Source organism: Peromyscus eremicus, chromosome 4, assembly GCF_949786415.1.
Source record: "Peromyscus eremicus chromosome 4, PerEre_H2_v1, whole genome shotgun sequence".
Taxonomy (NCBI): Eukaryota; Metazoa; Chordata; class Mammalia; order Rodentia; family Cricetidae; genus Peromyscus; species Peromyscus eremicus.
In genome coordinates, this window is record NC_081419.1 from 40,813,082 (window position 1) to 40,830,186 (window position 17,105).

The 17,105-nt window shown below is 36.8% G+C and overlaps 1 protein-coding gene across 1 annotated transcript in view; it reads left to right on the plus strand.

The window, feature by feature from the left end:
* Slc4a10 (solute carrier family 4 member 10) overlaps nt 1-17,105 on the plus strand; it is a 96,244-nt gene that overhangs the window by 55,873 nt on the left and 23,266 nt on the right. The window contains exons 12-16 of the mRNA XM_059259155.1: nt 3,417-3,578; nt 5,571-5,684; nt 6,811-6,972; nt 11,728-11,979; nt 13,159-13,227. Coding sequence (XP_059115138.1) covers nt 3,417-3,578; nt 5,571-5,684; nt 6,811-6,972; nt 11,728-11,979; nt 13,159-13,227 — 759 coding nt within the window. The remainder of the gene's footprint in view (nt 1-3,416; nt 3,579-5,570; nt 5,685-6,810; nt 6,973-11,727; nt 11,980-13,158; nt 13,228-17,105) is intronic.

The window sequence follows — 17,105 nt, forward strand, 5'->3', positions numbered from 1 at the left end:
GATCCTCCCTACCTCCCTACCCACCCAACATTTGAAAATAAAAGTTTTGAGCTCAACTAGAAGATTGTGAAAAATATTTTAGAGACAAAGAAAATTTAACATTTGGTGACTTATTTTAATTTTTAAAGTTCTCTACTATAGGTTACTGTTTTGGAAGAAATTTCATATTATTTTCATTAGTTGGTATCAGAGTTTTCAATAGATAATTTCTATCCTTGACCAGAAACATTCTAAATCTTGAGAATGAATATTACACAAAGAAAAAGCCCTATGATTCTTGTCAATGAAAATTAATTTATGTTATGCTGTTTTTTCCTCAGCATAACCATACTTATTTTCTAACATATATATTAACAAATCATTATATTAATGACTATTATAACTAGATTTGTGAAAATAGTGACGTAACATTTAATTTACATATTATATTTGTGGCATATCATATATCATTTGATTTTATCATACTGTATCTCATGATTACTAATTTATACCTTGCTAACTCAGAAAGGGCAAAGAATCAAAATCAAAGAGTTAAATATTTGATAAATACTGAATGATTATGTTGAACTATTGTTGTAGAATATTACTTTAACTATGTAAACATTTGTTACATATGTTTATGATACATTTGTTTAATTATCTAAAGATGTGTTGCTGTTTTACCTTGCCTACCTAAGTCTTGTGATTGGTCTAATAAAAAGCTGAACCGTGAATAGCTAGGCAGTAGAGGGATAGGTGGGGCTGGTGGGCAGAGAGAATAAGTAGGAGGAGGAATCTAGGCTAGAGAGAAGAGAACAGGAAAGAGAAGTATATGAGGGAGAAAGAGAGACAACAGACACAGAATAGGACATACAGAACGAAAGAAAGGTAAAAAGCCCTGAGACAAAACTTAGATGAAGAGAAACAAGTTGAGTTACAAGAGCTAGCAAGACAAGCATAAGCTAAGGCCGAGCATTCATAACTAGTAGTAAGTCTCTACGTCATATTTTGGAAGCTGGTTGGTAGCTCAGGAGAAAGCCTGATACAGACTACTTCCATCCCATGTATTTACTATTTAATTCAACTTTATGGCAAGCTAGTATACTTAGATTTCTGTCTCTATGCACATATATAAGTCTAGTCAGCAATATCTCAAAGTCAACCATTCTAAAGAATATTTAGGCATAGTTTAATCATATATGCATGTAATAACAATTAATGGAGAAGAGGCCATGAATTTTAAGAGAGCAAAGAGGGGTATATGGGAAGATTTGAAGGGAGAAAAAAGGAGGGAGTGTAATTATATTATAATCTCAAATTTTAAAACGAAAAGAAAAAGTATTTGCAAGTGATTATCAGTTGATTGAAAATTGCTTCAATGCTTTTTAGCATATATATATGTGTGTGTGTGTGTGTGTGTACAGTGTGTGTGTGTGTGTGTGTGTGTGTGTGTGTACGCGCACACACACACGGGGAAATACACTCATGATTTCCAATTCTTATTTCATAAAACTTATTTTTGCCAAGTAATTAGTAGAAATCTGTTTGTTATCAAATATCTTTTGAGTACCCATTGTAAGTTAAACCATCTTAGACTAAATTTTGTTTGCCTTTCTGAATTTCAGGACTCATTTCTCTCCCTGTTTCTCTGTTTCTATCCCTCCCCTTCCCTTTGTGTGTGTGTGTGTGTGTGTGTGTGTGTGTGTGTGTGTGACACACAGCATAAAACTGAAAACAAATGTTGAATTTTGCAGGTCACAAAATTTACTTTTTGAAATTAGAGACCCTATCCCCTGGAAAACAAGAAAAACTAATATTTTACAATCTGCCTGAGTTGGAATAACTAGGCTTGGATTATGGTTTGTTGTACATAAGACAGTTGAATGATCTAGTATCTGTCTTATTAGGAGTAGAGGATATGACCCAGCTGCATCCAGGGAATGCTTAAAAGCCTTTCACACCTGCAGGAAAGATTGCAGGTGCTCACGATTCAGTATGCAATATGTAGGACTCTCACCTCCTCTGCTCAGACACCCTGCTACACATTACATTGCGCAGTAATTGTACCAAGCTTTCTGAACAGGCACACAAAAAAGATTGAAGAATTCAAGGACTCAGTTTTTTTTTTCTTATTCTGTTTTAGAGAAGGAAAAATTAAAGCTATAAATAATGCCTGGAGGCTTATTCTGTAGTTTTTCAATAGCTGTTTTTCTGTGCTCTGAATCAGCTTAACATGAATAATTGAAATTTAGCTAACAAGAAAGATACTGCCGGGTTTGTTAGGTGATTATAAATTATACTGATAGTATTTCTCCAGAATCTTTGGATGGGGCATCTAGGTCAAGTAGAGTTTACTGGTTGATTGGTTGTTTCAGATGACAGTGTAGCTACTTGTTTGTTGTAAAATCTTTCAGAGGACTTGATTTTATGTTACAGAGGACTGGGAGGCTTGAGGTTTGACTCAGTGAAAAGACTGTGTCTCTACATTTTCTTCCTGTGATTGCGCAATTCAATTCAGAATACCTAGATTACTAAAGAATTCACTGGCTTCTTTAAGCTGTTATTTTTTATTTATTTTGGAACAGAGTAATATAATTTTTAGAATAAAAAAGTTTTCCAAGATGACAGAAATATTTTTTTCCTTTCAAAATATTTAATGCTTATATAAAATGTTGTTTTGTCTTGAAGTTCTATTTGACTTTGCTGCCACCTAATGGCTAAGGTAGTAATTTAAAATATTTTTTCTTTCTCTTTTTAAAAAGAAGAAAGCATATATATACACACGTATATATGCACACATATATATTATATCTCGGAATAATAGACATGAACTTTGCCTTGCTCATGTAGTAATTTTTTTCTTCATTTTTTTTCTTTGAATTCAATAGTTGCCATATCTGATTCAAGGTCCATTTCTTTAATTATATATCATCATTTTCCTGTGCCCTTCTTGTCTTCCTTGGTAGTTTTAAATAAGGTTTCCTAAATAATTATTGTTTTTAATATGCTGTAGGAATGGTGCATGTGCCCAGCTCTACCACACAGCATTGATGGGGCTGAAGTACATTGCTCAACCTCTCCATGCCTTGGCTTTCTCAGATAGCAAATATAAATGAGAACATCTATCTGTGCTGTTGGTGTGAAATATGGTGAAAATGTTATGTTTAAGTACTTTGTCATCATGTATCTGATGTTAGTATAAACTATACATTATCAAACTTACCACACGTGAGTACATCTGTTATCTTGAACTTAATAGATGTTAGATTTAATACCTATCCAAGTAGAATTTTGAAAGCAAGTATCATATCTGCTAAGCCTTTGTGGGCGCCATCAGCAGACAGTCTTGGTATCTCACCTGCAGCTGATCAGGTGTTAGCTTTCTGGAAGAAAAGCACTGGGCTTTCTTTACCAGCTCTGTTTCCCTTCCCGTGCAGGAGTGCAGATCACTGCATGGTGAGTATGTTGGGCGCGCCTGTGGCCATGGCCATCCCTATGTGCCAGATGTTCTCTTTTGGTCGGTGATCCTGTTCTTCTCCACAGTCACCATGTCAGCCACCCTGAAGCAGTTCAAGACGAGCCGGTATTTCCCAACCAAGGTACTTGGGCTCTAATACTCCTGACCCAAATATAAACCACAGTGCAGTTGTTATGAGATCCTACGTGCTTGAGGACAAAAAAGAGTTACTGAGGAATGAAGGGAACCATGAAGAGGTTTTGCCATGAGGGAACTGGCAAGTTAGAGGTTGGCTGTGGGAAGGGGGAGCACTTCTGTGACAACGTGGGTACCTGAGGAGGCACAGGCCCTTCAGGTTTCACTTCTAACTGAAAGTGCCAGCACTTCCCTCCCCACTTACAGTTTGGAAAGTCTAAGCACCTGTCATCTTACTGATTGTCACATTCTTTCCCAGTGGGCAAAGGGGCCTATTCCAGCCTGACAGTTACCTCAGAGGAACAACTGTTACACTCTCTAAGTCAATGATTCTCAACCTTCCTAACAGCGGTCCTTATGTTCTGGTGATCTAAACCATAAATTTATTTTCATTGCTACTTCATAATTGTAATTGTTCTACTGTTATGAATCATAATGGAAATACCTGTATTTTCCAATGGCCTTAGGCAAACCCTGTGAAAGGGTTGTTTACGTGCAAAGGGGGTCCCGACCCACTGAACCACTGCTCTGAATGGAGAAGCCCTGCAATGCTCACTAGAACATTATTTTTCTCTTGTTTTAAAAGCATCAGTCCTTTCCCCTAACCTACTGTGCATGTATCTGCATATTTGGGAAGTAGACAGAGAGTCAATGAGTTCAACATTTAACTGCAGTGTATCATCTCTAATGTCTGATTCCACCATGAAAAGGGACAGAGGGTGACACAGAGAAAACCAAGCAAACAGACGTTTTCGGGTTGAGATACACGTCTCAAAAGCATTCCACTTTGGCAAATGTGCCAAAAAGAGTCCCTTCCACAGAGAGCTGCCTTTTCTGTCACCTTCCCCTTTGCTAAGATAACAGACTCATTTCCTCCACCCCAGCTTAACCTGATTAATACGGTATATGGGAACCTCAATCCTAAGTATTTTGTGTATATGTTGCAAAAGCATACTAATAGAAAACAAATACTATTGACCATTGCTTAAGGATAATTACTCAAGCATGTCCTTGTAGGACTTGGGGGATGATTCAGTCAGTGCAGTGCTTGCCTTGTAAGTATGAGAACCTGAATCCAGAGCCCCAGAACCCATGTTAAGAAAAAAAAAAAAGCTTGGTGTGTCAGTGCACACCTGTAACCCCAGAGACAGTGAGACTGGAAGGAGAGAGAGGTGGGCCTGCATGCACCTGTGCCTTTAGCTGGCCTGCTTGGTGAAGTTCCATGTGAGTGAGGAACTGAGGGCCAGTATCTATGGAGGTTCTCTTCTGACCTGCACACGTGTGCCATGTACTGTGCACCCTACACAATGGCTTTCTACAATGAGAAATTGTTTGAAAACTGGTTTATATAGAATTCGTTTTAAATAAAAGAAATTTTAAAACTTGCCTACACTGTTTTTGTATATTACCAATTGTCATGCCTTAAGTAAAGTAATGAAATCATGCTTCTTTAATAAAAAGTTGATTTTATTTAATATTCCTTTAGATTCATAATATTAAAATGTTTTTTCTTTGATGTGTATATTTATTGTTTTTTTTTATTTTGCAATACAATTCAGTTCTACATATTAGCCATGGATTCCCTTGTTCTCCCGCTTATGAAAGAGGCCTAAAATTCATCAGATTCAGCCCATATGACCTTAATCTGTGTTCTAAATTTTCACATACTTGGGTTTGAAACAAATACTTTAAAAAAGTGTTGAAAAGAAAATGACCACCGTTATTTCAGTTCAATGAATCTTTATTCTGAAATGTGTGGATGAGGAACATAGATATGTATTCAGAGTCTAGCATAGCTAGTGATAATACTTTATAATGTGCATACAATGTAACATCACAGTTTTATGTCACAGCATTTATAAAGTATGATTTGAGACTGCTTCTGGGTATTCTTATTATTTATAGCTCCCTCAAGTAACAGCATTTTCATTATTTTTAGGTTCGATCCATAGTGAGTGATTTTGCAGTTTTTCTTACAATTCTGTGTATGGTTTTAATTGACTATGCCATTGGGATTCCATCGCCAAAACTACAAGTACCAAGTGTTTTCAAGGTGAACATAGTTAGCACTTAACATCTATCTACTTTTCTATCTCTCTGTATCTAAATCTTCATGTTGATGATGTCTGTGACCCCAGTACATGAGATTTTCTTGAGAGCATGAACAATATGCCTTAATAGAATAAGAAATAAACAATACACAGCATGAATAAAGTTGTGGTCTAGTGTTAAAAAAGAATCATAGAAATGAAGCCTGAAGACTGCTTAAACATTTTCCTGTTGGCCATTACAGTTGGAATATGTACATACATTATAACATGCCCAATTCCAAGGAATCCATCTAAGGAACATGCATTATTATGAGGCAACACTGTAGAGTGAATGGGGTTTGTAAAGCAGATAAAATAGGCTTCGCATGAGAATGCCAACCGTATTCTAAAGGCAGGACATGCCCTTGAAGCCAGGAACTTGCTGTCTCAGCCTGTTTTCTCATCTGTCAAACAGAACTAGGGCTTAATCATAGGATTTTTGCTGTCATAATGAATTCCTCTGGGACTCAGTTCCAGCATTAGCCATGTTTTGAACCTTTTGCTGAGCTTCTGATGTGGCTGAGTTTCTGTTTTGTTTTGTTTTTTAAATTTTCATACAGTAGCCTGTATACATACCTAAAATAAGTTACTATATTATATCAAAACATTGTTTATGTGTCTGCTTGTGATTCTAAACTAAAAGAAAGTTCTGTCTTATTTATCTATTATCTTGTTTCTAGCATAGTATTCAATGTGCAGTTTTAAATGTAGACAACAGTAAATTTGCCATCAGTAAATGGTAAGTGTTGGTAGTATTTAATACAGGCATTGATAGAGAATACATTTTTTAATTAGCCTGCTGGAGTTCAAATTTGACCTCAATTAATTACTAGCCCTGGAATCTTAGACAATTTACTATAGCATTTTATGTCTAATTTCATCTTTACAGTGTTGAGGGGGAAAATGAGTTCAAAGATAACACACTTAGGATGGTGTCCTTAATGGTGTAATGCTCCGTGAGTTCATTGTTATTGAATGCTCAGTCAAACATTTTATAATTAAGAATTCCCTGTTTATATCTATATGACTTAGTTTGATTAGGTATTTATCAACCTAGGTGCTAATATGTATGCTTAATTTTTTTCTCAGCCTACGAGAGATGACCGTGGCTGGTTTGTTACACCTTTAGGTCCAAACCCATGGTGGACAATTATAGCTGCTATTATCCCAGCTTTGCTTTGTACAATTCTGATTTTCATGGACCAACAGATTACAGCTGTCATAATCAACAGAAAAGAGCATAAGCTTAAGGTGTGTTTTAACATCCATTATAATATAAATAATTCTTATGTAGCTGATAGGAATTGATGGTCATAGATTTTGCTGGAATTGAGTTCACTTGTCCAGTGTAAAATACTGTTTTCAGGTTCATAGTTTTTATTGTTTTCCAGGACACTTTGTCTTACAGTAGTATGGAAATTTGCTTGTAACATTTGACTAACCTCCAGAGTCTGAAACCTTACCTTCAGGGGAAACATCAGTTCTAACTTTAGCATGCTTAACACTGATTTAATGAAATGTTCAATTCTGGTGAAGTTTTTACTTAACAACCTGCCTGGGTTTGGAATTCCTCTTCCCTTTATTTGACACCAAGTATGTTCATTATTATAAGGGACCATGTCTTTGGGTGTGTTTCACTGAATTATATCATTTAAAAATATTATTTGTTTGCAATGCCTGAAACAGAGGGAAGCCTTGGCCATAGATACTATAGATCATAATTGACATCTTTGAGCATTATTTCAGATTTCTAATAACTTTTTAAAACAAATAGATTTTATTTAATGTATTCTAGCCTGCTGTTTTATAACTGTAATTAAAGATTTTCTTTGTCATTCAACTTGTATGCAATATAAGTATTATTATTTATATAAATGTTAAATCAATAAAATATTGAATGGTTAAAAATAATGAGAATCAATAAAGGAAGATGGGGCAGAAGATGGTAAGAGCCAGAGGAACAGGAAGTCTGCTGTGAGATAAGGAATCTATACCTATGAAACCTCAACAAGGATAACACCAGTAGACATGTTGACATGAAAGGAGGAAGTCCCATTACTAGACAAAGAATGACAGGCAACTAATGGTTTCTGAGAGAGGGAGAATTAGTTTTTCCCAGGGATGAGCCCCCGCACTGATTATCCAGTACCAAATGATCAGTGCTGAAGTCATGCACACAAGCAACACTAAATAGAATCAGCAGGTTATATTTACATATTTATGCATTTGAATGTGTGTATGTCTGAGTACTCTGCACTCACTTTGGATATAGTTATTTTCAAAGCAGGTTCTCTCCAGTCTAGTCATAATTTAACAACAATAAAAACTTACTTTTTGCATATAGCCTTTTCCTCCTATAAGTTCCACTATAATATAATCTATTATTGTTGGTTTTCCTCTTGGCAACAACAAAATATTAATTCTTAGAACACTGCTTACTAAGAATAAAAGTTTATACCATGCTTATTCAAACTGCCTGTTGCTACACTGAAATTTTTTCAAAGTTTCCTGGCTTTGGTTTGAGCTTCATGTTCATGAAAAGATGTCTCCTGGATATATCCCCAAATCACAAGCTAACTACACTTCCAGATTTTACTAATTTGTGTAATTGAAAGTTCATTGTTGCTCTGGTTACAACATTGTCTGGAATTGTTCTGTGAATCATGTTCTTTCATTTCTGTGTCAAGCACTTTGTGGTCCTCACAAAATGTATCTGAATGCACATCATCTCCTCAGGTCACCTCACAATTCATGCCATTTTCTGTCTCTTCTCAATGTATTATAGATCTTTTTGACTTTTCCTCACCTCATTGCCAGAACCACTCATTTTCTTTTACATGATATTTTTCATGGCAACAAGAAAATATTTTTACAATAGTCTTTGGTAGTATATACACAATAAAGTGTTGAGCTCCAGAGACAAAAATCGCATTCATTGGTTAAGTAATCTACTATACCTGAGAATTAGGGAGCATAAAATTCGCAACACTCGAATTCACCCCCACTGGTCTTTGTGTCACGCAAACATGAAAGCAGCCACAAATATCAAAATATGACCAGGAAAATTATTATATATTATATAGATGCACAATTAAATCCATACTCTAACATTTTTTTCCTTTTAGAGTTGGGGGTAGGGCATAGTTTAACTGAATCCTTTTTAAAGGCATTAAACAAACAAAAGCTTGGTTTGTTTAGAGCATGCTCTGTAAAAGTGGAAATAAAGAGAGACATTATTTTGTAGAAAAGAAAGTTTCTGTTAAGATACAGCTCCGGGATTTTCTACATGTTTCTGTAGACAGTTCAGGCTTCTTTTGACATCATTTTTAATAAACAGCAATACAATCCCAGATCACTAGAGTAAATGAATGCATTTGCAACATTCATTTGGCACCACATTCCCTTGATGATTATGGCATTTGATATGTTCTTTTTTGCCCTCTTTGTCAGCCTGGTTCTTCATGTCAATCTATAGTCTTTTATGTGGTTAACTTGACAGATGCAGGAAGTTGCTGCCAAGCTCTGAGACGATTTTTTTCAGCGGTGGCATCTGGGTATCAGATGGTCCTCTCGGCTGGCCTCTTGTCTTGATGCATGTTGGTTCTAGTGGGGTCTGGTGTAGCATCACCTGTTGCTATGCTCCCTTTCCCTCCCATATGTCCGTGTCCCATGATTCAAGGATGAATGTGAGAATAAAAGCTGCAGTTCTGTCTTTATTTTTGAAAAAAAAAAAAAAAACTACAGAAATATGTTACAAGGTGCAGAGTTCTCTCTCTGACAAAGGGATACTTCCTTTTGGCTGGCATGCCTAATCAGCTAATAATTTGTTTGCAACGAACAAGTTTTTAAAAACATTTTAAAAGAAAGGCAAGAAGGATGCTGATTAATGAGAGGAAATGTCAGAACTGCTTTAGTTCCATTAAGTCAAATTATTCTTATTGTACAACATAATTAAGGAAAATCATGTATTCATTTTAAAAACAAAATTACTCTCTCTGAAATAATTATCTGGCCCACTTCCAGAAATCCAAAATTCCACTGTTCCTCTTTATATTAAATTTTTTAAAAAACTAATAAGAGCTACAGGAAGTCATTGTTATGAGGAAGGCTTTCTTCATATTAGTAAATTTAGTGGATGTGGACACTTAGGAAGTTAAGAATCTGCTAAAATAATAAAAATAAAATTTAAAAACCTTCAACTCTCAAGAGCTCTATCATCATGTCTCTTTTGATGTTCATCTGTGGCCCCAAGCACTTCTCATAACCCCATCACTTTTGGTAACATCACAACTTTAAAATAGTTCCAGTGACACAATTGCACTGAATCCCTCAGACGCAGGAATTTGGGCAGATTCTAATTCATATCCTAATTTTCAGTCCCTAGGACAAAACACACCTGTAACTGCTTCAGGCATTGCTTTCCAAGGACTTGAGTTTTATGCAATGGAACTATAGCTTACAAAATGTTTTGCCAAAGGTTTTTTCTTATGCATTTTGGTTATGTTGACACCAGGATGGTTTCCCATTTTCTGGATATCCCCTGGTATTTTATCAGGCCAAATGTAACTACTCTATCTGTTCTACAATTACAATTATTACATTAAATTTTAAGATGTGTTTCAAGAATACATGTTTCCTTATAAAAGTCATTCCACTCAGGAGGCAGAGGTAAGAGGATTGCCTATGAGTTCCAGGCCAGGCTTCTCTATATAATGAATTGAAGGACACTTAATCTATATAATAAGACACTCTATCAAAAAATTCAATCTATAACTTCTATTGATTGTTTCTTATGTGTTAATAATTATGCTAAGAATCTATGGGAAATACCGAGAAGTGATTTGATGTTATCTGTCCTTAAATAACTTGGTTTTATTACTGTAGAACCTTAAATGCACTTAGTGTTTATGATGCAGTGCACATCACTCTCAATGATTACTAGAATTAAATAATTCAATTACTACAACTTAGCGAAATGCCCATTATTATCGTTATCAACTTCTCTCAGATAGGAAAAGGCCTGAGATTTGTTTTTTGTTGTTGTTGTGTTTAATTTTATTTTTTAATTGAAAATAGTTTCTTCTCTCATACAATACATCAGACCACAGTTTCCCCTACCTCCACTCCTCCCAGCCCCCTCCCATCTCTCCTCTACTCTAGATCCACACACACCTCCTTCATTTCCTCCTCAGAAAAGAGTAGGCCTTCAAGAGACAACAGCCAAACAGGACAAAACAAGATACATTATGACAAGGCGAGAGCTCTTATATCGAAGCTGAACAAGACAACCCAATAGGAGAAGAAGAGTCCCAAGAGCAGGCAAACGAGTCAGAGACACACCTGCTCCCACTCTCAGGAATCTCACAAAAACCCAAGCTAACAGCCACAACACACATGCAGAGAAGAACCTGGTGTGGACCCAGGCAGGCTCTGTGCTTGCCATCATTTCTTCCCAGCAGTGCGTTTCCAGAACTCTATTACATGGGTTTTCATGAAGTAGTACTGAAAAAAATAAAAATAAGAACTAGAACACATCAATCAAGAGTTTTGCTACCTCTGGGGTTTTTACACTTTCTATAGCTACACGGCACCGTGGGAGAGGCTAGCAGCGCTCTCTCGGGTGTCTTTTGAGTTCTCCCGAGATCTCACCCAATCAGCCTATCAAGAGGAATTTCAGAGGAGGCAAAAAACACTGTTGTTTGAAGGGATGGCTGGATTCTTTGGCTGTTGAGAAGGGAACAAAATGAGAATAAGGTCATAATGTACTGAGATAAAAGTGAGAATAAATAAGGGAGATTAGGCTCTATGATATTTTTCTTTCCAATAAAACATCACTCAGTAAAATGGGATAGGGCTGCTGGAATCAGTATTTAGGATCTTAGTTCCAGGGCATCTGCTTGGGAGGGACTCTCAGTATTGTCGGGAAATGGTTTCTATTCACGACCAAGCCGTCAGTAACTGTGTTGCTAACACAGTTTCCTTCTCTTTCTTTTGTTTCTTTAACAGAAAGGTTGTGGCTATCACCTGGATCTGCTAATGGTAGCCATCATGCTTGGGGTGTGCTCCATTATGGGCCTGCCATGGTTTGTGGCCGCCACAGTCCTCTCTATCACTCATGTCAACAGCCTGAAGCTGGAATCAGAATGCTCTGCTCCAGGAGAACAACCCAAGTTTCTCGGCATCAGAGAACAGAGAGTGACTGGGCTCATGATTTTTATTCTTATGGGCTCATCAGTTTTTATGACAAGCATTCTGAAGGTAATGAAATTATCCCTTATGGAAGAATAAATATGTTTAAGATATCATTTTAATATAGACATAAATTTGTAAATATTGCATGGCATGAGATAAAAAGTGATAAATTTTAAAAAATTTTTAATAATTCTCCTTCAAGGGTGAATGAAATGTTGCCCTGTGTTTTAGAATCCTTAAGTACTTGAAAGTATAATTTTGTTATACTTCATGACAATAACAATTTTGATTTGTAATTTTCAAGCAATGGGAAAAGGTCACACTTTCTAAGTGGCTAGTGACTGAATTCACTGTAGTCTGGCCCAGGTTAAAGGTTCTATTATTTTGTTAGTCTGTAGATTGAATTTTATTTACTATAAGTCAGTGACGCAGACCTGACAATGACTATGCCATGGTCACACAGACAGCTTTTTATTTTGAAGGCCCCACACAAATGCTGCATGTAAATCATCATCACATATAAGAAATTTTCACATTTTAAATTATCAAATTAATTTTGAATAGCAGTAGAGAGGGATTGTTTTGTGATACAAATCTGGCAGATATTCTTGCAGCATGTTAGCTACATTATGCATTATCATTCATTTTGATTGCTTAAATATCAGATATTAATTGGAATATTGAATTTATCTGTATCTTCTTGTTTTTAATCGTTGAAAAATTGTATTTCTGTTATATAAGTAATAAGATACTAGATAAAATGAGCTAACCGAATAAAAGAAATTTGAGCAATCCACATGTTAACAAATATCTGCCATAATTAAGGACCACACTGTAAAAGTAAACTTCATTCTTTACCTTTAATCCAAATATTTTAAAATAGAATGTAAACTGTCTTTAAAGGGCTAATATTCAATATTTGTTGTGGCACAATAATAGCTTATAGTGCTATCTCTTTGGAATCATGTGGTTTTTAGGATAAGTTTAACGCTTATAGCTGCACTATTATTATCATCTCTTTAGAGATTGAGAAACTAAGGTTTGGGCAGGTTATGTAACTGCTTAATGTTATACAGATTAAAAAATGCTGAGGTAGAGTCTGAAACTAATTGGAAGCAATTCTGTACTATACTTGTTTCCAGAATGTTTTTAATTTCCCCTTTTCCCCCAACTGTGGTAAGTACAAAACTGAATGACCACATGTTGGAAAATAATGCCTCCTATTGTCTGATTGTTCTTTTACAGTTTATCCCCATGCCAGTGTTGTATGGAGTGTTTCTTTATATGGGGGCTTCATCTCTCAAGGGAATTCAGGTAAATTACTTTACTCTTACAGGCATGTCTGTTGTAACCTAAAGTACAGATGTTGAGGCACGTGACAGCAACCATCATCTGAGCAGAGCTTTCTGACCATATGTCAATCTTATGAAAGTGGCCAGAACTGTAGATGCTAAAGAAGATTCTCTGCTAAGCGGGCACTCTCTCATTTATAGCCAGGCCTAAAGATGGATAACCTTAAATGTCTATGTACGTATGTGTATGTGTTTGAAGGAGAATATATATATATACGGAGGCCAGAGGACAGCCCTGTCTAGGTTAGAGTGACTGGCCAGTGGACCCAGGGATGTCTCCAATCCTATTTCCCCAACACTGGCATTACAATCAAGCACCACCATGACTGTCTTTATTAGGTGAGCTCTGAGGATCTAACTTTAGTCTTCGTGCCTGGATGGCAGGCACTTTGCTAGCTGCACTGCTGTTTACCATAAATATATTAACACTGAAAAAAGTTGAGTTTTCATCACCCTTTTAGAAAACGAATTAAGTTCATTTCAAGATATATATAAATGCACTCTTTAATAATAATCAAGCCATGTTTATGGACTCCATCCACAACAATAGAAAAAATACCTTATGCAAACGCTATATTTTGACTCATGGCTTCAAGGGATTTCAGGCCATCATAGCAGGGAAGCCCTGGGAGAGTAGTTCTGTCTACAGTAGTGGGAACATGTGGTAATGGTCAGTCACAAGGCATCAAGCCAGGAAGCAGACCGTGTGGGACTTGAACTATTGGCTGGTTATAACCTTCAGAGGCCTGGCCCCCAGGGACAGACTTTTGCTAGCCCACACTACTTGATAAAGGTTCCATAGCCTCCCAAAGCAGTGCCACCACTGGAGATCAAGTGTTCAGAACATGAGCCTGTGGGGAACACTTAAGACTCAGACCATATCTGAGCAGGACACAAAGACATAGGTAATGGGACCATGGCAGGACAGAAGGAAGAGAGTCATGCAGGGTGGAGGGAAGAGGGCCATGCAGGATGGAGGGAAGAGGACCATGCAGGATGGAGGGATGAGGGCCATGCAGGATGGAGGGAAGAGGGCCATACAGGATGGAGGGAAGAGGGCCATACAGGATGGAGGGAAGAGGGCCATGCAGGATGGAGGGAGGAGGGCCATGCAGGATGGAGGGAGAAGCGCCACGCAGATGGAGGGAAGAGGACCATGCAGGATGGAGGGATGAGGGGCATACAGGATGGAGGGAAGAGGGCCATGGAGGATGGAGTAGACATTGGAGTTTTGATGCTGTGAGGTAAGAATACAGGAAACCATGAAGAACTGCAGGAAATGGAAAGCCATTCTTTCCTTGGGATCACAGAGGGATCGTAGTCCTGCCAAAATCTTGATTTCTGACTTTTGACCTCCACAACTGGACATTTTTATTCCATTAAACCAAAATGCTGTAGTAATTTGTTCCACGAGCTTCAGAAATGAATGCAGATTTCTACTTAAATGTAGCTGTGAATTGTCATTGTCTATGGCGATACTCTTCAGCCAGAGCACTTCATTTTCCTCATAAGAGCCTACACTGATACTTGTTTATTGTATAGATTTTTTAAAAACTAAAAATAATATGAAGTGCAGCTTTGCTATGGTGTGGCTACTCTAACTGCTGATGAAAACTTATGGAGGAATTAGATCCTGGTTGAGACATAAGAAGCACGAGGTCTCATCCCTGAGGAAACTGGCCTTCTGTCTTTGAGAGAGGCAGTGTCCAGACCTCGAAACAGTGTGGGCTGCCAGAACCGGGGCAAAGCTTCAACGTGAGGCCATTGTAAGACACTGAAATCCACAAATGTAGAGGTCTATACCTCAAGGAAGGGAGGGCATGATCGGGAACTGTTGTGTTTTAAAATTTTACTCAAAGATTTAATTTGCTCATTTAACGTATCATGTATGAAATACATTTTAATAGAATTACTGTAGTGTTTTCATTTGTTTTTGATTTTTGATTTTTTTTTTTTGCCTTTGGCAAAAGTTTCAATGAGTAGTGATTTTGTCTGTAAGTGGAAGGCATTTATTATTAGGCCTCGGGCTCATATAAATAGAGCAGCAGGAATTTGAAAAACAAAGTGAAATAATTGTGGGTAGATCCCGGCAGATTTTCTTCTAATTCCATCCAAATGGTTTTTTTTCTTTTTTAACCACGTGGCTTAGAATTAAACAAAATGTCAAGTCTTAGAATTACTTGAGATGTGATCCTTTCAAATGAGATTGAAGAGAACATCAAAGTCCTCAAGTCAAATTTAGTGAGTTTTAAATCACGTTAATGAAATAGAAAGCCTAGGCACACTTTGACAGGTCTCACACTGGGAAACAGAATTGGTGGAAATTTAAGTGAACAGTTAAAATTCCTATTGGGAATTGAAGCTGACTGGATGGGGAAATATTACACGTTGCTATTGGGACATGATGAAAGCCAAATGCAAAACTTCGAATATATTTATCACGATCGTTATTCCTGGAGTAGTGCTCGGCAAGCACATTAGCTGTCTGTGGTGGATATCTAAGGAGCATGCTACTTTGTTACCAAGCAATTGGAGGACTCTGTGTCACCTGGCTTTTTGGCACTATTAAGGAACTTACTATGTAGGCTTCTCGCTGTGAAATATGGCAGAAAAAACAGATCACAATGTTCTCATGAATGCTGTTTCTGTATTCAAATATATAACCACATCTATATTCATTCCAACATTGCAGGGATCCAAAGGGAAGCAAATGTGCCACTTAAACAATAACAATTGAAGCGCCCACTCACTGAAGCACACTTATGCAACAACATAGCTCCCTAAATGGATAATGATGGGTGGGGAAAATTCTATAGGAACAGACATTCAGTTGTAAGCTAAAGGATTTTATTCTCTATTCTTCCATCATATACAAAATTGTATCTGCTTAATGACTCTTAACTTTAAGATACAGTTATGTAGTAGAAAAGACACACACACACACACACACACACACACACACACACACACACACACACAAGGTGAGCCAAGAATGAGGTTAGCAGTCAGCTCTATCATGGGTTTCAGCAAATAACTTTGGAAGATTGTGAATAAGTATTAGTGGATAGAGTAATGTGCATTTGAGTATAGTTTACATAATTGAAGAACAGTTGTGCCACACAGAAGACAGAGCATACCCAAAGGAAGATAGATTTGTATTGAGTTTGATGTTCTCTCACACCTATCCCATCTCAAATTGGGTTTTGAGAAAACAGGATGCCCTAACCCTAACTCTATAGACACTTGTTTATCTGCACAGTAAAGCTTGAAATATCTGATGATAAGTAGCTGATCATTTTCTTGTGGTAGCTGAGAAATATTTATCAGTTTTCTTTTGAAAACACATAAGTTATATTATAAAAATGTATGCATTAGAATAGTGACTGATGGTGATAAAAACCATTGTTTTCTAAATAACCCCCTCTCACTGAAGGAATGATAAATAACAAAATTTGGCCTAACAGTGAAACAAGTGGCTCACGCAAAATACAACTAATATGCAGTAAAATTAATTATTCAATAAAATGTGTTGAAGTAAGAGTCTATGAAAAATGTAGCTTATAAAATAAATTTTAAGTTATTTTATCTACCATTATGACCAAGTTGAAATAGAGATAATCCACTGATTACATTGGATCCATCTATTAAATTGACCCAAATAAGATAGTTTGCATTTCTGTATGAATCTGCATTGATACACGTGTATGCACAGGTATATCATATACCTGTGTGTATGCACAGGTACACGTGTACATGTGTGCGTGTCTGTGGAGGCCCTAAGTCAACACTGGGTTTCTTCCTCAGTCACATGCTGCTTGTTTTCTGAGACAAGGTCTCTCA